Here is a 23,986-nt window from a genome sequence, read left to right on the forward strand (position 1 = left end):
ACACACGGATTGAAGTCAGTAAGGAGAAATCTGTAGCTGTGGCAAACACAACCTTCAGCAGATGGATCATTATAGTTAACGTGGCAATAGATCTTGTTATATCTTTAAAATCTCCAGGAAAGGTCTTCAAAGAAAAACCTCAGCATGACGTGTACCAGATAGAACACAAAGCTTGAAGACTTTGATAAAACACAGATACAGATGAAGGGAAAAAAAGCTCAACACTCACCTCATCATCTGAGCTGGTGAAGCTGCTTGTGATCTCTCGCTCGAAGTAGATCTTAGAGGAGGTCTGCTGCAGGAAGTCAGAGATCCTCTGCACCAGAAAGTCGCGGTCTTTCAGGTTGGCGAACAGGAAGGTCATTCGGTTCTTGGTGCTGATTGATAGTGGGCTGGGTAACACATTAGAGCTGTCTGCCTTCTCCACAATGGTCACCTGATAGTGTTGGATAAATAAGGAGTTCAAACAAAAAAATAAGTTTCTTGTCAGTGGTTCATTATTTTCATATAGTAGCATATCCTAATGTTTTTTATTCCTCTTATAGCACAGCAATTTGCCAGTGATTACAATTTTGCATTTATTAAATCACAATTATATTTAATACTGTGGAGTGTTTTTGCAAAACTACTTAGTCATCATACGATCACAGCTACAAACAGCCATTGCCTAGTTTTCTCTTAGAGTTGATCAGACAAAATGATGCAGATTTTTACTGAGAAACCAACCATCATGAAGACTTTTCCTGTATCGGAAAAATTCCAGCTTAACGACACTGGAGACTCCTTTTATAAATATCAAATTAAACATCTCCTTACAGAAAACGTCACCATATCGACAATTATAACCGTTTTTATTTCTTAAATATCAGCACATTTTTGAAAATCGGTGTATTTTTAGACTTCAAGCGTAAACTTGCGTCCACCATGCAAGTCCCGGTGTTATGAGCTGTTACTATAGAAACGATAAGGTATTAGAACGAACGCATTAATACAAACCAGTGAGTTGCATCACAGCTGGGATTACTGTCAGAGATGCTGTTATAGAAAATTAACACACACCTTCAGTCCAAATTCAACAGTGCTGTGGAGTAATTCCTCATAAAACGCTCAGATCATATATGTGTAAAAGAAAAGAGATATCTATATGTGTCTGCATTTGGAAAACCTCTTAAAAACAGCTGATGCTGAATCAGGGGTAATAAACACAGTAAATTTTTTTTTTTTTTTTTTGACTTGCAGTGGCTTCATGGCCTGATGTTAAACAGTTACAAAGACAGCGAGAGGAGATGTGCAGTAAAACTCCAGCCATCTTCCCTTCTGAAACATTACACTGTCAGAATCAGCAGCTAAATATGAGAAACATGGTCAAAGGTTTAGTTTGATGATGTAGAGAAAATCTCCTGTGAGAATTTTACCGCAGAAGGTCACACTCTGAGATTGAGAAGCGGAAGATGGAGCTGTACACCATAGACATGTGTGAGACGTGTTAGCGTGCAGACTGTAACCACAATCGTGTAGCACAGCTTATGAACGAAAAAAAAAATGACCAATGTGTGTGTGTGTGCGTCTGTGTGTGTGTGTGTGTGTGTGTGTGTGTGTGTGTGTGTGTGTGTGTTACACCACAGTGTAGCTGCTTTCCTTATGCACTTTTGGTATCCAACTCAGTGATGCACTGACTTCTTGAATCTTCACATCACAGTTTGGAGATTTGGTTTTTCCCACAGCAGGTAACGATCGAGACTGCGACTACAGCAATGATGAGACAGTTTACTGTTCCGAGTACGATGAAGTGAATCTTCCAGAGTCCGACGTCTTCACATTGATCTGCTGTCTGATTCGGCTGCTGTTCAGTTTCACACGTCTGATCCTCAGCTGAATGATTCTGGATGTAAAGTCTGATTCCACAGCTGGTTTTGAAAGGTGGACCAGTTTGAATACAATAATACACTCCTAATTCATTAGTACTGATATTGTGTATAAATAAACTGCTGTTATATTGCACTGAAGATCTCTTGCTGAAGGTCATGTTTCTGTATTCTGGCACTGAAGGTTTACTCATGAAAGAGCGTAATATAAACATTGGAGGTTCTGATGGCTTAATCAGGAACCAGAACACATCTCTTATATACACCTCACACTTTATAGAGTCACATTTTGTCCCAAATCTAGCAACTTCTCTGTGCAACGTTCTGCAGCTCCACAGAACACAAGTAGATAGAAGTGAATGTAGAGGATCTTCATGATGAAACTTGATCTCTGTTCACAAGGTGTAAATAGTCAGTGAGGAAGCTTCAGACATGAAGAAGTTTAGAGCTACAGGACTTCAGAGGACGAGTCTGCGAGTGTTGTCTAATTGACAATTTGGCGTCTCCTGGCTGGGCTGTGCGAGTCTTTTCAGCTTTTCTGGACAACAAGCAAACCGGAGAACGCCCGTGGAAAAGTTTCACCCTGAAGTCTGTATTGACGCGAAGGCGGTTTGCTCTTTATTGTGAAAACTGTCCCATAGTCTGTCAATTCAATTCAATTCCATTTGATTTGCGTAGCGCTTTTAACAATGGACGTTGTCTCAAAGCAGCTTTACAGAAATATATAAAACACAGGATACAGATTTTAAATGTGTGAATTTATCCCTATTGAGCAAGCCGGTGGTGACGGTGGCGAGGAAAAACTCCCTAAGATGATATGAGAGGAAACCTTGAGAGGAACCAGACTCAGAAGGGAACCCGTCCTCATCTGGGTGACACCAGATAGTGTGAAAGTAAAAGAAAGTTCATTATGGTTTTTATATGAAGTCTGTTTTGCTGAACTAGTCCACTGATGTCACACAGTGGCCACAAAAAAAATAAAATAATAAATGTTGGGGCGGGAGGTGGAGGGGAGTTTAGGGGTTTAGGGAAGACAGCTGGCAATGGCAACCACTTCCAGATACTAAGCGAGTCTGACAGCTCGCTGCTTCAGCCTTTTATTCATGTCACGTTGATCATGGTTTTTTTTATTACCACCCACCTGTGTGCACACACTCGCACACCCACACACGCGCTTCACAAAGGCGAAACCCATTTTGTAAATCAGCAGCTCGTCAGTGTGACCATTATTAAAAAGGACACTCTACACATCTCCTGCACACAGCAGATCAAAGATGTCACATGGTTATTATTCTGCTATTCTGTAGGATTTAATACAAGCTTTAGAAAGATTATCAGCTGGAAGTAGTCTCAGGCTGCAGGTTTTAAAACGGATATACAGCTCCCAATAGAGGAAACGTCTAAGATGGTCAAACACTGCAACTCATCATGTGACATCATGCTAACAGCATCCAAGATTGATCCATGACCTCTAGTAAAGAGATGTAATGTCTAAATAAATTAAGAGGTCCTGATGAACTATTTGGATAGACAGATGTAACTATGAGCATACAACTATGAGTTTATGGATCACTCTGTAAACAGAGCTGAAAGTAAACAGTTTGTCAAAATTTAGATTTGGTTTTTGCAAAAATGTATTACAAAAAACATATCCATCTCTCAACCCATCAACCTCAGCCATTCTTCCATCTATCCCACCAACAACCCACCCATTCATCCATCCATCCAATGACTCATCCATCCATCCACCATACCCATACATCCACCTATCCATAATCTATCTCTCAACCTATCTACCAATCCATCCATCCAGCATACTCATCCATCTACTCACCCATCAATCAAGATACCTATTAACCTATCCACCCAACCATCTATCAATCCACCCTACACATCCAACCACCCTACACCCCCTTCCATCAACCCACCTATCAAATCCACACATCCATCCATCCACTCCCAACCACCAATGACTCATCCACCCATCCATCAACCTATCTTCTAATCCATTATACGATCGATCCATCAATCCATTATCACGATCTACACATCCATCCACCCAACCATCTATCAATCCACCTATCAACCTATCCACCCAACCATCTATCAATCCACCCTACACATCCAACCACCCTACACCCCCTTCCATCAACCCACCTATCAAATCCACACATCCATCCAACCATCCATCTATCCACCAATCCATCCACTCCCAACCACCAATGACTCATCCATCCATCCACCCACCTATCCATAATCCACCTATCAACCTATCTTCCAATCCATCATCCGATCCATCCATCAACCATACACATCCATCTACCATACTCATCCATCCACTCACCCATCAATCAACCCACCTATCAATCTATCCACCCAAGCATCTATCAATCCACCCTACACATCCAACCACCCTACACCCCCTTCCATCAACCCACCTATCAAATCCACACATCCATCCATCCATCCACTCCCAACCACCAATGACTCATCCACCCATCCACCCACCTATCAACCTATCTTCTAATCCATTATACGATCGATCCATCAATCCATTATCACGATCTACACATCCATCCACCCAACCATCTATCAATCCACCTGTCAACCTATCCACTCAACCATCTTTCAATCCACCCTACACATCTATTCCCCCTTCCATCAACCCACCTATTAAATCCATACATCCATCCAACCATCCACCCACCAATACATCCATTCCCAACCACCAATCCTACCCATCCATCCACAATCAACCCAACTATTAACCTCCCCCATCTATCCATTCACCCTACACATCCAACAACCCTACACAGCCATCCAAACTACTCATCCATTCACCTCACTCATCCGTCCATCCACCCATCCACCCAGTGTATCATCCTGATGTCTTCCCTGTGTGTCAGTCACTACTGACTTTTAAGTCACCTTTAAATCACTATATAATGTTCAACTTAAATTCCTAACTGCTATGAAAATTCACTATAGTTTACTATACATCCATCTATCAATCCTGCTTCTACTACGGCATCTTACCTTGTACCGGTACTTGACTTTTATGTCAGTGAAAATATGACAGAAATATCCATAATATCCATGTTTTTATTCAATTTAAAAGGAACTAGAGTGCTCCTTCAGACCCAAACCTACCTCTCGGAGGGGGATGATGAGGCTGCACATGGTCTCCTCTTTACTGGTGAAGCAGATGTAGTTGGTGGAGACGAACATTTGGCCCAGGATGTGCATCTTGTTGAAAGGAGTCCACAGCGTGCAGTCTGTGTGTCCATCCAGCTTCTCGTCTTTCGGCAGGCGGAACAGCGTGCGGTATCGTTCACTTTTAGCCCTGGCGTCCAGATCCCTGAAATGAAATGGGAAAATTTTTACATTTTTAAAGGTTCTTCCTTCACAATTTCTCCTCGACGTAACAGTCAGAGGTAGTTTTCACACGTGGGAAATTCTTCAGGATGAAGTGTTTTGCACTTTGCTGTTTCTATGTGAAACGACAAGCTGCATTTTGTTTTTGTCTCAGTAACTTCAAGAGGAAAAAGATAGAGAGGCAATATGACTAGTGATAACAGGTGATAACCTGCGATAACTTGTGTTATCAGCGTTCCACAACATTAAACAGAAACTGTAAATGGATAAAAATGATGACGTCGCGCTTTAATAAACAAAAAATGTATAATTGATGGAAAATTGCTGTGGCACAAGACGAATGAAACACTTCAGGACGTGCTGTTGTAGGAAAATAAACAATGTTAAGGTGATTTGTTGATTGAGTGAACCTTCTACTGAAATCAAATCCTTGACTTTTTCAAACATTATCAGGTTCTCAAACAGCCAATGAAACTTTTCCGACCTCAACTAACCATGCATCAAAAATATTCACCACCAGTCGTAAGTTTTCTTTGACCTTTTAGAATTTCCGACATCTCCTGCGTGCTTGCTTTGCAAAAAGTCGGATTTGGGCGTCCAGCTTTATAAACCTGGCAGCTCTACATATTCCTAAGATTTACACCATCATCTTTCAGGACTTCATAGAGTGCTCGAACACTTATTTCCTTTTATGGAGCCAATTTGGGTTTAGCACCTTGCCGAGGCTTAAATCTCACCATAAGCATGTGAGTCAGAGTGAGATGATTGTCATGGCTCTCAGCAACACCTTCCGCTTTAGTTACACTGAAGTGTACAAGTGCATTAACATATACTACTGGTGCTTTTAGTAAAATATAGGCTATACCTCTGTGAGTATTGGGAAGCAGAACAGTTTTCCAATAGACCGCTGTATGATGTGGAATAAAACACGCCATGTTTGTTTTACTCTATAGTGTGATGGTGACCTTGAAAACTAGAAGAAAAAAAAACCCAATCATTCATGACTGCTTGATGTTCACTGTTAAAGATTTTAGCCTGCAATATTTTGACCATGATTAAGTCACCGATCATGTGACTCAACCAGGGCATGTTTGATTGGTCACACATAAATAATGATACTCCTTGAGATGAAATGAAATGCTATCATGCTTGACAGAGCACTTTTTGTGTTGATATGGGGGAAAGAAAAAAAAAGGCAACTCGTCAGACACCATTAGGACGCACTTACCAGAGTCAACTATAGTAGATTGCTATCTAGATTAAACTTATAGCTATCAGTAATGAAGGTGGAATAAAGATTGAGGAGGTTGTTTGTCTGTGCTATAGGTTTGGGCTGAATTCCTGATCATATGAGGTCACAGATAACGTTGGGCATCTCATTGCACTGCAGTGAACGTCCCAAAAATAGACAAGGCGTTATTTTCGGTTATACTGCAATGATGAAATATTGGCAATTAAATATTTTCAGTTCAATCTTAATGGACATTTTATCCTCCATTTATCTCTTGCCCTTCCCCCAACTTATGACCTCATTGGTCAATATGTAAAAAAAAAAAAAAAAAAAAAAAATTATTGACATTACTCTACACTCTTAGCAATTATTTAGTTCTGATTGATATATTTCCTGATCAATGAGTATCGCAAAGACCAATGTTGCAATAACAATTACGGAAACATTGGTACATTTACATTCAGCTGACCTCTTGAGGGCTGACACCTTCTTAGGCGACTTCCTCTTGAGTTTGGGCAGTGAGCGATCCTGCTCGAAGCCCTTGTTGTCCAGGAGCTGGCGCATGGCGATGTTGGCTAGCTGCTCCATAAGCTTAAAGGTCTCGTTGATGTTGAGGAACACGGAGAAGACGTGCTCGTTGCAGCGAGTACTCACTCGCACCATGTCCGGCAGCAACAGGGTGGCGTTCTTCTCCAGTTGAGTGATGTCAGCCCAGCGAACCAACAGCTTGGCTATGACAGAGGACAGGAACAAAGTACAGGGTTAACACCAGAAAGAGTATCATCTCTACAGAGCTTCAGTGGTTAAAAACACACATTTATACCACAGTGCTGCTGTATTCTTGATTCTGATTGGTCAGAATGTGTTGATTAATTAATATGTTATTGTTTCTTTATTAACAGGGCATTTACAGCAACTTGTATGGTGGACGCTCCAAAAATATGTGTAATTATTTATATGGTAAAGTTTTTTTTTTTTTAAACATTTAACATTTTTGGAAGGAGTCTCCACTGTCAGTGCTTTGAAAGTGTCAGAGGGAAAGTTATAACTTGAAGTTTTCAGACATGGGAAAGTCTGCAGGATGGAGGACTTTGCACTTTCTTATTTCTCTGTAACATTGCAAGCTGTGTTACAGTATGTGAGAGAGAGAAAAAAAAGAGAGGCCTGTGAGGGAACGACTGTTTATTGAGTAGTTATAACATAAGTGAAAATAGGAACTATCCTGCTTTGTTTGTTCCACAAACTTCAACAATAATCAGATAACACAGGTGACTTTAATTAATAAAACCATTATAAGCACCGACAAATTGCTGTGGAATAAGATGAATGAAAGACTTTAGGACTTGCTGTGTTAGGACTTTTGAACATGATGATCATTGTAAATAGTTATTATTTTGTCTAAAGCTCTTTTTTTTATTTAGTACTGCCCTTCAGAAACTACATAAGGTATGTACATGTTTCCCAGAAGATGAAATAACAACAATTTGCACCAGTCATCCTGTTCAAAAGTTTACACCCCCCGGCTCATAATGTACCGTATTGCCTTCTTGAGCATCAGTGAATGTTTGCACGTTTTGTAATAGTTGTGTACGAGTCCCTCAGTCGTCCTCAGTGTGAAAAGATGGATCTCAACATCATATAGCCACAGTTATATAGGGGTTAAATATGCAGAAGATGCTGGAAAAGCTAAGAATGTGCAGGATCTGGAGGATTTTTCTGAAGAACAGTGGGCAGTTTAACTGCTCAGGACAAACAAGGGACTCATGAACAATTATCACAAAACATAAACACAGTCGATGATCATCCAGGTAACGACACACAGTATTACGAATCGAGCGTATGTAAACTTTTGAACTGGTTCATTTGTGTAAATTCAGATACTATTGTGTCTTGTGGACTAGATGTAAACATCTGTTATTTGAAATAGTTTATTCAGGGCAGAACTAAATAAAAATAAATATGCAATTTTAATGATCCTTCTTTATTTTAATTATTAACATTTTGCAGATTCTGCAAGGGGTGTGTAAATTTATGAGCACAACTGTAAATATCCCTACGTGCATCTATTTTCCACAAAACATCAATAACGAGAGCATAACAAGACTTACACCCAGGTGCATATTATATGCTTGGATCTACATTAGGTGCTTCACTCACCCTCCTTGCCGAGCAGGTAAGAGTAAAAGCAGAGGTGGTTGATGCTGAGGTAGAGACAGCCTTGCCTGGGGACTCGACCCTTCCAGTAGCTGCAGGAGTAGTAGTTCACCAGCTTCTCCTCGTCTGGCATCCCGAACAACCTCCGAAACTTAGCAGTGGCTTCCTTGAACTTGTCCGTGTCGTCGTCCTCCTTATTGTCATGATTTTTGTTGTATTCAGCAATGATACCCTTTAAAGGTAGGAGAGAAAAATGAAAGTGAAAAACAAAACAAACAACACTATAAGTAAAATGGATTGCGTAAAAAAAAAAAAGTATGTCTTAGGCACATAAAAAGAAATTCTGTAAAGCAAAAATGGCTTCAAAAATAAGAAAGATTTCTACATAGAAAAATTTGACAATAAAGAGCGGCAAAAAATAAAAATAAAAAATGAAATAAAAAAGACAAACCAAGTTAAAATTTGATGTGACCACAATTTGCCTTTGAAATTTCATCAGCTCTCAAGAAAATGAAAAAAATATAAATATTTGCCCTGCATCTTGGAGATCATGTCACAGTTCTTCTGGGAAGTGACTTTAGGGTTTGGTCTGAAATTTACTCTATTACTTAATACTATGTTACCTTTGTATGGAACAAAATACAAACATTTCTCTGTAACATAGATTTAAGGGGGAATTAATGCTCGTTTCCACTGATAATAAACAGCTAAGAGAAAATGTATATAAAAATTAAAGTACCTAAAACTTATGTGTGTGTATATGGAACAAAGACAGAAAATAGTATTTCCCTAAACAACTTAAAGACTCTAAAGTAATATTCTTAATATTCATATACCATGTTTAAATTGTAGGCTTACTGTGATTTACTTTTATTTTTTGTAGAAAGTTAGTAATATGGACCATTATTCTGAACAATATTTCCCTTTATAACTTTATTTTACACCTTAATATAAACTTTTATTTTTATTCCCCCTGCTGTATAACTGTTTTTTTTTTGTTTTGTTTTTTTGTATTTGAATGAATATTCTGTATAATATGAGAATAAACTTGACTTAAATTTATACCTTATTCTATATTCTAATTTTCTATATCTAATTTTACTGCAAACACATTGACAAAATACTCTTATTATTTATGTATGGAGATATTGTTGTTACTGCTTCTAATTGTTAACCTTTCATTAGTAGTACAACCCCAATTCTGAAAAAGTTGGGGACAGTATGGAAAATGCAAAAAACAAAACAAAATACGATGTAGTCTTGCACCAACTCCATTTAATATCATTGGTGTATTATGAGACGTTTTGCACTAACAGCACTAACAGGTACGGCTCTTGTCTTGCATGTCAGAAGGCATCATGAAGTACTTTTACAGTAATTACTAAGCCACCAAAACTAAACCACAGAACACTCATTTTGAAACTAGGGTTTTGGTCTTGGTGAGAAGATTTGTTAAACAACTTAGAACATTGCACCTTTGGTGGCAGTCCACCAATTTTTAGGTGAGCAAAAGTATAGGAACAGACAGTCTTAAAGTAAATTAAAGTGCATAACACTTAATAATTGGTTGCATATTTCTTGTTCGCAATAACTGCATCAAGCCGGCGACCCACTGACCACCAAACTGTTGCATTCTTCTTTTGTGTTGCTTTTCCAGACTTTTACCTGCAGCTTATTTCAGTTGTTGTTTGTTTTGGGGGGGTTTCTATCTTCAGTCTCCTCTTCAGGAGGTGACTGGGTTAAGGTCTGGCAATTGACTTTTTAAGTCTAACACCTTCCACTTTTTCCCCCCTGATGAAGTCCTTTGTTGTGCTAGGAGTGAGTTTTGGATCTTGCTGCATGATGACGTTCCTCCAAATTAGACTGGATGAATTCCTCTGTTAATTGACAGACAGAATGTTTCTGTAGACCTCTGAATTCATCAATAATGACACTACCTCCACCATGCTTGACTGATGAGCTTGTATGTTTTGGATCATGAGCAGATCCTTTCTTTCTCCACACTTTGGCCTTCCCATCACTTTGGTGGAGGTTAATCTTGGTTCCAGAACTTTTGTGGGTCATCTCTTCATTTGTTTTGCGAATTCCAATCTGGCTTTCTGATTCTTACTGCTGATGAGTGGTTTGCATCTTGTGGTATGGCCTCTATATTTCTGCACTTGAAGTCTTCTTCGAACGGTGGATTGTGATACCTTTGCTCCTGCCCTCAGGAAACGAAACCTGAAATTCTGATCTATAGGCTCATCGTTTCATATTCGTCTTTTGAGCTCAAACCCAAATGTCTTCAGTGTATAGCAAAAACAAAAGAATTGGCCATGCCGTTCCAATACTTTCCTATATTTTTTCACTGTTGGTAATTTTGAACAGTGTAAAACATTTTATTTTAATCAAAGCAGGAAATAGATATTGAGACACAGTGTAACGCGCTTTGTAGAAAAGCGCTATATAAGTGCAGACCATTCAGACCATTATTAAAAAGTGCTAAATCAGTAAATAAATGCAGAAATGAGCTCAGGAAGTTAAGGAAATGATCTCAATGCAGAAACGCAAGCCATTTCAGAATCGCTTGTGAACACTCAGACAGGGTTGGGAATAATAAGGTAAAATGTTTAATGTGTGTGTGTGTGTGTTACCTGAATCTTGCCCTTGACAAAGGTAGTGATGTCGTTCTCATTCTCGAATATAGACAGCGTCTGCAGGAGGTTGTGCTCCAGCCACTCCCAGTGTTCAGTGATCTCTCTACGGGAGCTCCCTGTCTCACACACACACACACACACACACAGACACACACATTCCCATTAGCCGCCGGAGTAAAAAATGATGTACTCCCTTTCATTCATCATTGTTGTGGAATAAAAAAAAGGATATTATGCAAATGCTAATATTTTCATTAAAATATCAGTCACAAAACATTTTTTCAAATCTCCCATTGAAATGTAAATGACTTTTGCCCACTTCTAAATGTACGACATTACCATGCATGGAAGAAGAAAAAAAAACTGCAAATAGTATCAGGTCACGTTTCAAAAGCCAGACTGATGAAATCGAATTCCAGCCATACAATCCTTAGTGATGAAAAACGTGTCATGTTTCATGTTGTTGCATTATCTGCTGAATCACGGTACAGAAAAATGCATAAATAAATGTAAATACAACAGTTTTTAATAGCGCGCTGGAAGATAATGACCTGCACAGATTCATTTCAGTTAAATACCTGAAGATCAATCGGAGAATGTGTCTGTGCCATGATGGTTAACATATTATATTAATCCTCAGCAAATTCAGATGCTGCTATTTAGTAACTACACAAGGTATCAGTGCTTCACTGTGTTCTCTTCAATGCTAATGTCATTACATCTCTATCAGAGGTTGCGACGTTTTGTTGCATAACTATTCACCAATTACTTCTTATATAAATGTCTAAAGGACAGTAGTTCCTGCTGCAAGACAAATCACAGGGTTTATATTAATGTGCCTGTTCTAGGTCATTATTTCTACAGCTAATTCGTGGTGATTTTTATAGCAGATGCTCCACATAAACAGAAAAGTGTGTGTAATCATTGATATGGTGAGTTTTCTTTAAGAAGATGTTTATTTAACATTTTGGGAAGTGCCAGTTATTTGTAATGGTCAGAGGCAAAGCTGTAACTGTCTTCAGGATGACGGTGTTTAGGGAACAGAGCCATATCTCCCTGCACTGAAGCTAAGTAGGGTTGAGCATGGCCATTACCTGGATGGGAGACCTCCTGGGGAAAACTATGGTTCCTGCTGGAAGTGAGGCCAGCAGGTGGCGCTCATCCTGGAGTCTGTGTGGGGCTTAATACTGACACTATACTGTAAAAACAGCAGTGTCTTTCAGATGAGACGTTAAACGCATTAAAAATCCCAGGACAATTATAATAAAAGAGTAGGGGTATAACCCCGGTGTCCTGGCGAAATTGGCCCTTCTCTATCATGGCACCCTAATAATCCCCATCTCTGAATTGGCTACATCACTCTGTCCTCTCCACTAATAGCTGGTGTGTGGTGGGCATTCTGGTGCGCTATGGCTGCCAACAGGTGGATGCTAACATCCAGGTAGATGCTACACACTAGTGGTGGTTGAGGAGACCGCCCACCTCCCCACACTATGTAAAGCGCTTTGAGTGTCTAGAAAAGCGCTATATAAATGTAACCGTAACTAACAACCGTTTATAGCTGCTTTAACATAAGTGATAACAGAAACTAGCCAACTTATCATTGATTTATTTTCCTAGAACAACACACCCCATCTTGTTTTATTTCCTACTTATGTTTCCCATAAAGTGGAAGTATTATGCGAGTTATGGAAATCAGTGTTGGGCTTTGGAGCTTGGTGCATATTAACAAGAAGTTCTAATCCATAGATAAGCCATGGAATATTTTGCTCTGCAGTTCAATACAATACAGCATGGAAAGTACTTTATTAATAAAATGGTATTAATGAGACTGGAGTTAATCTGTAGGCTTTAAAATGGAAAATCCACAATGCACAATGCCAAATCACAGCCCTCGTCTTAAGCAGTGTTTTGCTGTAGATTACATAAGGGTCAGAATTTTACTGTTGTGTACTGTATTATTCCTTTTCACAAACATTACATGCACTTGATTTATAATCCAAGAGTAGAGCTGAGAAACTCAGGGTTATTGGTCTTAATAATGGCAGTCTTTAGGTTTGAACTCACAAGCTTCTTGTTACTACAACAGCATCGTTCACCTTTAAACTCCAAGGACTGGTTAGCAAGTTCAGACTTGTTCAGACTTCAGTAAGCACATGCCTTTCTCTTATATTTTCTACTATGGGAAAGTTTTCAACATGGAGGATGTTGTGTTTTGTGATTGTTGTGGCCAAAAATGCTTGATTTTGCGCCAGGTTTTTTAAAAAAAAAATTACTACTTGAATTGGTGAAATTGAAATTGTATGAAAGTCTTTCGCACAGTCTTTCACGGTGACCTTTTAGCTGTACTCATGTTCGATGCATGTGAATCGAAGAGGGCTTTGGCGGAATGTGCGTTCTGATGACGTCACATGACGCGTCTCGGCCCAAATCTGTGAAAAATCTGCGCTAATTTTGAAAAATGGCAAGCTCCTCCAAATATTGTCGGAGTTTGCTTGATTTTGCGTTCATTTCTGCAATTACAAAATCGCCAAATCCTAGAGGGACCGATTTATAGCTGTCACACAAGTAATAACAGTAACTAACTTGTCTCAAGGATTTTCCACAGTATTACATGTACCTGTATTTAAACGTCTAAATGGATAAAAAGTATGACGTGTCACTCTTCAACAAATTTAAAAAATGTGTAATTGTTGGCTAATTGCTGTGGTATACGAGGAATAAAACACTGTCATTGGAAAATAATCAACTTCAGTGCACTAACCTCATCATATTACCCCACTCTTGATTATTTTCCTATAACAGCACATCCCTAAATGCCCCCCCCCCAATCACTGAATAACATGCTTTAAGATAAACAATTGAATAATAATTCAGGACTTTAAGTTACTCTCAGTAACTACAAATCATTTGGTTAAAATGTTAGTACTAGGCCACTCACAAACACACTCTATGGCTCAGTCAGTAGAATGTGAAAGCCTTGGAGCTGCATAAAAATACACTCTATTGCAGAGGTGGTATACAGGTTCATTTGATGGTCTTCCATTGTGCTGTAAAGGTTCTCAAGAGAAGGATGGTCCCATGAAAAGCTCTCAGAGCGGAAAACTGTTTGTAGTATAAAAGATTTATGAGACATGTGAAGAAAAGGGGCAGGGCTTTGAATGTCATCGGGTAATCCGAGTTAGTTATGTGCAAATGTTATTGCACGAGAAAATACAGCACTCTATCAGTATGCAAATGCAGGCCATGCACCATTGGATTAAAACTAGAGATTGGGGCCATTTATCAAGACCTAATGTTTGTAGTGGTGCTCCATAATATTTTTCCAAAGAATATCTGTATGTTGCTGAAAAGACAGCGACAAGACAATGGGAATCATTGTGGGACTACATCAACTACTATTGTGTGTACTGGATGCACATTACTTTATGATAGAAAGGAAGAGCTTTCTATAAGATTTGAATTATTTTCCTATAGAATCAGAGGATTTAAGCCTAACAATAAAGAGCTTAAAAATATGCAGTTTGACAAGAAATCTATCCGAATCATATTCTCCCATTTTGCGATTACTGAAGATGAACGAATGGGAAGCATTTAATCATGGATATAGTGAAGTTTTCAGCGAGGGGACGTTTATTTCACTTTTACGGCAGGAGTCTACAATCTCAGCACTCGTTGTAAGAGTCAGAAATCGTATGGAGGACAGTTTCTCTATAACAAGTTGTATATTTTTGTCTTTAAGAGAAAGCGAGGGAGCGCCTGTTTATAGCCGATATAACATAACCGATATCGGGTAATTGTGTTGCAGACATTCCCTAACATTTAAATGTCACTATACAGTAAAATACCATCGATCATTCTTTCATTTAATTAAAAACACTTCAGGACGTGCATGAATAGCACCCATGGTCATGGTTCATTCCTTACATGTTGCCTGATTGCAGTCACATCCTACATCCAGACTGCATGTGTATTAGCCAAAATACATGTACAGTATATATTTTATGGATATGTTGAAAATTATATATATATATATGACGCTGTGTTTACTATTACACTGTGTTTACTTTGTCCTGCTTCATTATCCAACCTAAAACTAATCTAACCCAAGTAAATTCCTTGTTTATAAGTGTTTAGCCAACAAATGAATATTGCATCTGATAGACAAACATGCATATACAATATAGAATAACGTATACAGAGTCAAGAATATGTCACGCTAAGCTCGGTAAAGAAGTGAAACCTGTAAAATGTGCCAGTGAGTGGCTCCCACCCTGCAGCTCTCCTCAAACCACATTAGAGCTAAAAGGAGTGAACAGAATCTCTCCCCAGGGACTGCGGGAGGTCGTTCCATCTCAAAGGAAATAAAGACACACGTCCTCACAATTGACTGCACTGCCCTTCTGCTATCTTTTTGCCATTTGACATCCAACTTGTCCTATTATTAACCCATAAAATTGTTCTATTTTGTCTCACTCTACAGCTTTAACAGTGGTTTTAAAAGACTGGCGCGTGGAGAAATATCAGGCTCAGCTAGCATAAGTGCCAAGGCCAAATTCAATTAAGCACGCCCAGATGCACTATTCTTAAAAGCCTGCAGCTAAGAGGGAGATTTTGGAGTCTGCAATCAATAGTGCACTAGTTGCAGCGTACGCTGAAGCACACAACAGCAAAGCCAACACAAAACCCTGAACAAAACTAGCTGGCTGAGATCATACATATATACGCAAAACTGGCTGAGATCATGCACATAATTCCACAGCCAACATCTAAACACCATTTAAAGGGGAGGGGGATGAGATGAGGATAATTTACTTTTCAGCTTTTGACTTCCCCTTTAAGCCCAGTAGAGAATGAGGTAATGCTTGGCATTTGGAGGCCGGAGGAGAACAAGGGGCAAGATATGAGAGAATATTCTAGAAGCAGGTGTGAGAGCGGAGTCTGAAGAACAGTGATTTACCGTGGGCGATAGCCCAGTACACCAGCGAGTCAGGCGTCTGATAAAGGATCCTGTACGGAGCCACACGTGCACTGGAGTCCAGCACGACGTCCAGAGTCCCCACCAACAAACCTGCAGGAGCAAAAAGAGTTCTGAATTCAGGAATAAATACCATGTCACAATCCATGAGAATAATATCGTCACCTCTGGCTTGCTCATTAGGGATAAATTCACACATTTGAAATCTATATCTTGAATTGATATGTTTCAGTAAAGCTGATTTCTCATATATAATATAGTAATAATATAGTTCGACTCTATACAGCCACTAATGTTGATATAAATCTCACTAATAATTTTGATTTAGTGGTAGAAATGGAGAGCTTAGTGGTATTAGTATTACATATTAAGGTACTCCCATTCGTTTTTAACCCAGAACCACAACCTTATAACACTAAGAACACAACATGACAATATATTATCAATGTTTAAATACATGATGTAACAGTACACGTTTCTAAGAGCTCCCCGAGTGTCACTCGTACTCATAACACTGATTAACATTATTATTACAACAATGAAGTGACTGGATGTGAAAATATTTTAAATATTTTGTACAGAATGTTACACTTTCTTTCTTTTGCATGTTTGTCTCTTTTTAATAAAAGTATGCAGTGACCTCACTGTTGTTTCGTTGGAACTCGGTTAGCGAGCATAAATATTATCTAGTTACGGGCGATATCTTATCGTTTGCGATGTACAAATTCTCCCCACAATATGAATGAGTCTTCCCGCAATAATAACGATAAAGCCTAGTTGATGTATTTCTGTGTGCGACGGTCTGCGACACGGTCGCAGCTCACGTGCGGAGCGAAAACAAGCACTGCGGAAGGTGGACGTGAAGCCGAGGAGGAGTCTATTGCTAAATGAGGAGCTACCTCTACAATCTGGAACTGGTTGGGTTACAGAAAATCAGTTTTACTTTTAGATCAGTGTTTGTGTTTCTGAGGCTCTCAAGACTGCAGGCAGCTGTCACTTGTAGCCAAAAACAGTGGTGAATGATACTATATTTATATCGTCGCTGATATCGTTATCGCGATAAATACCAGAAAATATCGTGATATAATTTTAAGTCCATATCGACCATACCTAATATCATCATTATCATCATATACAGTATATCACACAGAGTAAAAATGTCCTGTATTATTTTTAACACATCATCCTCCCATAGTTAACAGAGCAGAGAACAGAATAAAACACTGTAGAATACAACATATGCAGTATAACACATGGGGTTAGAACAGGATAAAACACCAAACAATACAATAGAATAAAATCTAGTATTGCAGAACAGCAGAGGATATAATAGAATAGAATAGAATTGTAGTTGTACAAGTACAATGACAAAGCAATGAACAATGAAATTAAAATTTCAACACCCCAGATTACAGAAGAGAATAGAATACTGTTAAATCGAATAAAATACCACTGAAGGAAATAGACTACTGCAGAAAAGAATATCATAGAAGAGCGTTTCCCAACATTTTTTCAGTCACGGCACCCTTTGAACATTTTTTAAAAAAGTTTGTGCACCCTACACAAACAATAAGGCTATACAGCGTTAGCTATATGAGGACGAAGTTGATGGTCCAGAAGCATCCGAGCTTTCCTTTAAAGAAATCTGTCCATATTCTTTTGCACGACACATACATCGTCACACGCTAATTATTAGGATAAAACACACACATACGTTATGCATACTGATGTTGATGTGCTGCTGACAGGTCAGCGAGGGGGGTCGAGGGGGAGGGAATTCTTTTTCTTCTTCTTCTTCTTCTTCTTCTTCTTCTTATTATTATTATTATGTGTCTTATGATTATTTCTGTGTCTGTGTTATTATTTCAGACATCAGATATTTATCAAAAATATGAAATGTTTTGTCCACATTTCAGCATTTTAGAAATGTTTGATGGATTTTTACATGGCACCCCTGCTATCATCAGACGGCACCCCAGTTGGGAAACGCCGTCATAGAACACCGTACAATCGAATAGCGCATAAAACAATACAACACAATAGAACTAAACAGAATTGTATAGAATAGAATTCTGCATGATCGAGCGTTGTACGATTTAATAGAATATAATAAAATATTGCAGCACAGAACCGAATACGAATAGCGTTGTCATTGTACAAGTACAATTAAATGACACTTCAACACGCCAGAATAAAATAGAATAAAACAGAATACAGCAGAATAAAATGTGATACTGCAGAAGAGAATATCACAGAGTATTGCAGAATAGCACAGAAAAGAATAAAATATGACTCTAGAAACATATATATATATATAATCTGTATAGATAAAACAGGTACATTGTCGAGTACTACCTTAAATATATGGCTAAGTATATAGAAAGTTCATACAAGAGATCATTAGCTCATCATAGACAGACCAGACCTGTTGAAGAACACACAGTGTGTCATTACAGTGACGGTGATGTGAGTGCAGTCTGTGCCAGTGCAGAGGATTAGTGCTGTAATATTGCACAGGAAAGTGTGACATTGCGTTTTCATTCGTATCAGCTTATCTGTTGCTGGTGCTCAGAGGTTCACCAATTGTGTGCGTGTGTGCTTGCAGAGCTGGGAGTTGATGGCATGTTTCGGGATACAGGTTTAGCTTCTTAACGTGATTCCCCTGGATAAGAAGCTTTTACTTAGTCTGGAGGTGTGGGTCTTATAATGCCTGCCTGAGGGAAACGCTGCAAACAGAAGCTAGGAGGAGTGGGGTTCTTGCAGATTTGTGTAGGCAGCACAAGTGACAGGTGTCCTCCAGGTCTGGGAGTTGATTGCCAATGGTTTTCTGCATGCTTTCTTGTCAGACATTGTGTGGTCTCTTACTGGTGATGTTCTCCAAGTACAATCTCATGATTTTTAGATTTCTACAACAATTATTCTGTCACAGGTTTCTGGATGTCCTGGGACTATTCCTGTTCCAACATTTTTAACTGTAGAAACATTATACAAGAGATTGCATAATTTCCATTTTTGTCTCGCTTGGAATGTTGTGTGAGGAGAACACTGAAAAGCTTCTTATGAAAAAATGATGGAATTAATTATTGAACATTCTCATAATATGCTTGGTTCATGGGAATACTGATATTTCCATACAATCATTTCTACACTCTACTCCAAGTCTCTCCAGGGGTGTCAAGCCATTAATCCAAGGGTCTACTCCATCTAAGGCTGTCCAGGCTGCCCAAATGGCATAGCACCTGACCTCTAACCTTCATTTTGAAGATGATGGCCCCATATGCCATTTTGGGTTGTGATCGACCAAGTTATGTGGGGTGCCCGGACGCTCACCAGACACTTATGGTCTCTTATGGATACTACCCCCAGGCCTGGCTCCAATGGTGGACCCTGGTAACCCTAATGCACTTGGGTCTTTTTTGTACTTTTCATATAGGTCTGTAGAATTGTTCGTCTGACTTCTCTCCTCACACCAAGGGTAACATAATCAGGTACTGATATCGGGAGAGGATATCCTTGACTTATCTATAACCTTCTACATCCTTGAAATCAAGGACCAATCAAAGACCAGTGATTAATATATTGCACTTGTCTAAGAAATATTATTCATACATGAGTATCATGGGATGTCCATGACATACTTCCAGGTTTGGTAATACTCAGTTATTGTGCAATTATGAAACTGTACGAGTGTGTGTTGGGTGGGAGATAAAACATGCTAGTTACCTGATTGCGGATGAATCATGGTTAGTTCCTGTGTTTCAAAAGACGTCTGCTGGAGGTGAATACTTTCACACCTAAATGGTCTTTACAGCACTGTTGTGCAACTTCGCACCTGATAAAGGCGCGATGGTTTTACACCAGAAACAAAGAGCTACACAAGAGGACAATGTGTTTTATGACTATGATGTAGTTTATGTTAACAAACAAAAATGAGCACGCATGTAAGGTTACAAACGGAAAGGCACCTGCTCTAAACAAATCAGGTGTGGACCAAATGAAAGCCAATCGAGATGTGGTTTAGGCTGCTTCTCCTTGCACTGGAGAAAAAAAAAATCCAAGTTCAAAAGCACAGTCATCAAACTACTGAACCTATTAAGCAGATCTGAATTTTTCTCTTACTTATCACACTTATAAATACAATACAATGGTCTGCATGTATGTTTTTGTTTATTATTTAATATACATCTGATGTTTTCTTCTAAATGTAAATGAGATCTAAATTTGGCTAACCCTAAAAGCAATCGTGCTGATAGTAGCCTATCACTGAACCCAAAAAGCCCATCATGTGATGACTAGCACAAACTTGAGTGGTACGGAATTAATCAGCAGAGTTATACTGATGAAACAGAGGAAGAATAATATGATGAAACACAATACGAGGCTTGTTTCTGAACACCAGGACTAGATATTAATTGAGCATTGTAAAAGACACAGGATGTAAACATCTTTTGTGGATTTAGGCCACAAGGAAAAGTTCAAAGTCTCTTGTAACTTGACATACAGCCAGTGAACCTGTTCATCCTGCTCAGCCACCTCCGTATCCATGACACACTATACTCAGCATTACTCAAATAGTTATCACACACACACACCCACACACAAAACTTTAAAATTACTACTTATACCAGATCATCTGCATCCAAAAAGACACAAATGAGGAATCATCCCTCCCTCCGAAGGGAGTTCACCTGTTTTATTTATTTTTGGTCATTTGCCAATTCCCACCCACTAGCTCGTTTTTATTGCACAAGACTTGGGGAGGCTGCACATGCTTCCTTCAAGACACGTGAAACTGGTCGCCATATCTTTTAGAACTGCTGCTCATGCTACATCACGGGGCATGCTATGACTGTTAAGATTCAGGCTTAGATGAGTGTAAACAACACAGGGACTCATTTGTGTTTGGTAAATGGTTCCCCATGCACAGTTTCAGGGTCATAATTCACTATACTGTGAATCATGCATGAACTATTATGCTTTTACTAGAAAAATAGGTCAATTTAATGTCACCTTGTTGTTGGGTCCAGCAGGATCTCTGCTGAAGGATTCTACACAGAACCTTCATTTCAAGGGTTCTCCTCTCAGGACAACCCGAAGAATCTTTTCCCCCTCCGATAAGTGAACCCTGATCATTAAAGTATATTGAGTCAAATTTCCCATACCTAGGAAATGACACGCTTATCAAAGTTTTATCTTATAATAAACATATAAAACTCAAAGTATCTGATTCTTTTCCAAAATTTTGGATGTTCCTCTGAAAGTCCCAGACAAACCCAATGGGTCGAAGGAAGGAATATGACATAGTCATATTCCTAAGGTCAAAGAACGGTGTTGGATCAGTGTTGGTGTGGCGGTTAAGGCTCTGGGTTACTGCCAAGCTGCAGCTGTTTGGCCCTTGAGGAAGGTCCTTAACCCCCGCTGCTCCAGGGGAGCCGTATCATGGCTGACTCTGCTTCCTGACATGCTGGGGTATGTGAAGAAAAGAATTTCCCTGTGCATATATATATGTGATCAATAAAAACTCATTATCATTAACAAGTGCCAATTTATGGTCACTTCCTGTTGCCTCAATGTTATGTGAAATGTTGCACTTAAGCACATGACCAAAAACAACATGACCAGTAGGAGGCATTAGTCTATATTTATAATAAGAAAACCTGAAACCTAGCATAAAGTTAAATAAAGAAGACATAACAAATTGTATACTACTGTATTAAATAATTCATATACTGCACTACCAGTACTATAGCAGTTTCAGTACATACAGTGGCTTTTAGCTTAGCTCTGTTTTAGCCTAGCTCTGTTTTGATAAGATGAAAGTAGTGAGAGACAGAGGCGAACAAACTAGCCTAGCTATCTTTTGTCAACCTCCAATGCTAATTCAAAATGGTCTATTAACTTAACACTCACTAGCACAGACTATGGCCAACATTACTCAAAACACCTGGCAAAAATTACAGCCAGTCGTTGAATTGGTCTGTAAATGCCTTGAGAAGCGAACAGCCATAAACGAATCCAGCTTCCTCTCTAATCTTGACCATAAATGTGGAAGAGTGAAGACTCCTCCCGCCCATATAACCCTTTCAGTTCCTTCTTTTATCCACTGGAAAGGGTGAGCTGGGCTTTCCTTGCTTGCTTGAGCGGAACTGTACGCATCACATGATCCTTTGAGTATAGAGATGGACGCAAGATTATTACCGGGAACGTATTGTCCTGAGTTACAAACCAACCTACTGTTCTGCTCAATGTTGAAAACCACAGACCAGGCTTTCAGCAGAACAATAATTTCTCTCATTGTCATTTCTTCTCACTGTAGTCAGCTTTCGATTCTTCTCCATTTGGGTTCTGGGTTTTGCTCTGATTGCTGTTCTCTGGCAAAAGCTTAAAATCAATACAGTCTCGAATAACATGAACCTAAGAGGAAAGCAATAAACCGAGAAGCCGCTACCTGAATACGTACTTCTCCATAGCACAGAAACCAACATCGTTCCTCTTTATCATTGTCTATGGTTTATTTGTCACATGGTCATCAAGACAAACTGTTGTGACTTAAGTAAACAAAGATCTGATTGAAATCTACACTGGCCATGAGACCTTAAATGGAGGATTTGACTGTTTACCGACTATTGTTTCTTCACTACTGTTTATAAATTCTCATTAATTTTACATGAGCAACCATAGGAAATCGTGACGCTGATGCCTGTTGTACTGAACATGCATTTAAGGAGAGCGCTTAAATTTAAATGTACTGCTTGGAGTCGCGCACCTTGCAATTAAGCTACTTTTAGATTGAGCTTCACTTCTTATGTTACTTAAGGCCACATGCTAAGGTTTGATCCGTGCACAGACCCTGCCTTGAATGAGCTCTAGGTGTACAGGCCATGTGCCTCTGGAGCTTTGGCACTCTCACTAGCTTTCCCAGCCTCCTCTGGGCTCAGGCTGCAGGGAGGGCAGGACCCATGTGCCAGGCTCTCTGCCTCCCCTTTCAGCACCAACTGGCACATCACACTCATCCATTTACATAACAGTGACATCATCGTCAAGCACGAGCGCATGCGTCGTTCTCTCAACCAACATTTCTCCCCTCACATAACCTACCCGGTGCTTTTCTTGAAGATTACTGAACCCGAGAATTTACTGTGGGGCAATCAGCAGCTTCTCACCACATGTGCTTTATTTAACTACAAAAACAACCAACGCTTTTGTCAGATGTGCTTTCACATGGTTACAACAAAAACACAGTGTTGTGGACACCCGTAGGCCAGAGCTGGGCTAAGCATGACAGATTATGACCAAGGTTTGGGCCCAGGAGGGTTAGATTCATGGGGTGGTGAGTGCAGAAACCTTGTCACTGGTCAATAAAGACAGATATGGGATGTATAGTATGCTAACTATGAAGAGGTTGGAGCATCAGGTGTGGTCTTTCTCCGAAACATCACTCATTTCATAACTTCATATGTGCAGACATATGAACCAAAGAAGGCATTAAATGCAGGACCTCATAATAAATAAACAAATTCTGTATACAAGTGAGCAGATTCTACCAACCGACTTCAAAGGCTTTAACTTCTGATGTGAAGCGATATTAATTAAACAAATAATACACTCCATTCATTCGTTATCTTCAATAACTGCTTTATCCTAGTCAGGGATGCATGCAAGGCAGAGATATAGCCTGGACAGGACATCAGTTCAGTGCAGGGCTTCACACATAAAAACCCATTCAAACACCAATTCAGACACCCTT

At 39.3% G+C, this 23,986-nt stretch overlaps 1 protein-coding gene across 3 annotated transcripts in view; it reads right to left on the reverse strand.

The window, feature by feature from the left end:
• tbc1d9 (TBC1 domain family, member 9 (with GRAM domain)) overlaps positions 1 to 23,986 on the reverse strand; it is a 57,431-nt gene that overhangs the window by 18,394 nt on the left and 15,051 nt on the right. For all 3 annotated transcript variants that reach the window (XM_053622031.1, XM_053622030.1, XM_053622028.1), the window contains exons 3-8: positions 16,222 to 16,332; positions 11,259 to 11,377; positions 8,629 to 8,857; positions 6,941 to 7,202; positions 5,016 to 5,223; positions 230 to 436 (exon numbers count right to left, since the gene is read on the reverse strand). In XM_053622031.1, the coding sequence (XP_053478006.1) occupies positions 230 to 436; positions 5,016 to 5,223; positions 6,941 to 7,202; positions 8,629 to 8,857; positions 11,259 to 11,377; positions 16,222 to 16,332 (1,136 nt within the window). The remainder of the gene's footprint in view (positions 1 to 229; positions 437 to 5,015; positions 5,224 to 6,940; positions 7,203 to 8,628; positions 8,858 to 11,258; positions 11,378 to 16,221; positions 16,333 to 23,986) is intronic.

Source organism: Ictalurus furcatus, chromosome 3, assembly GCF_023375685.1.
Source record: "Ictalurus furcatus strain D&B chromosome 3, Billie_1.0, whole genome shotgun sequence".
In the NCBI taxonomy this organism is placed as follows: domain Eukaryota; kingdom Metazoa; phylum Chordata; class Actinopteri; order Siluriformes; family Ictaluridae; genus Ictalurus; species Ictalurus furcatus.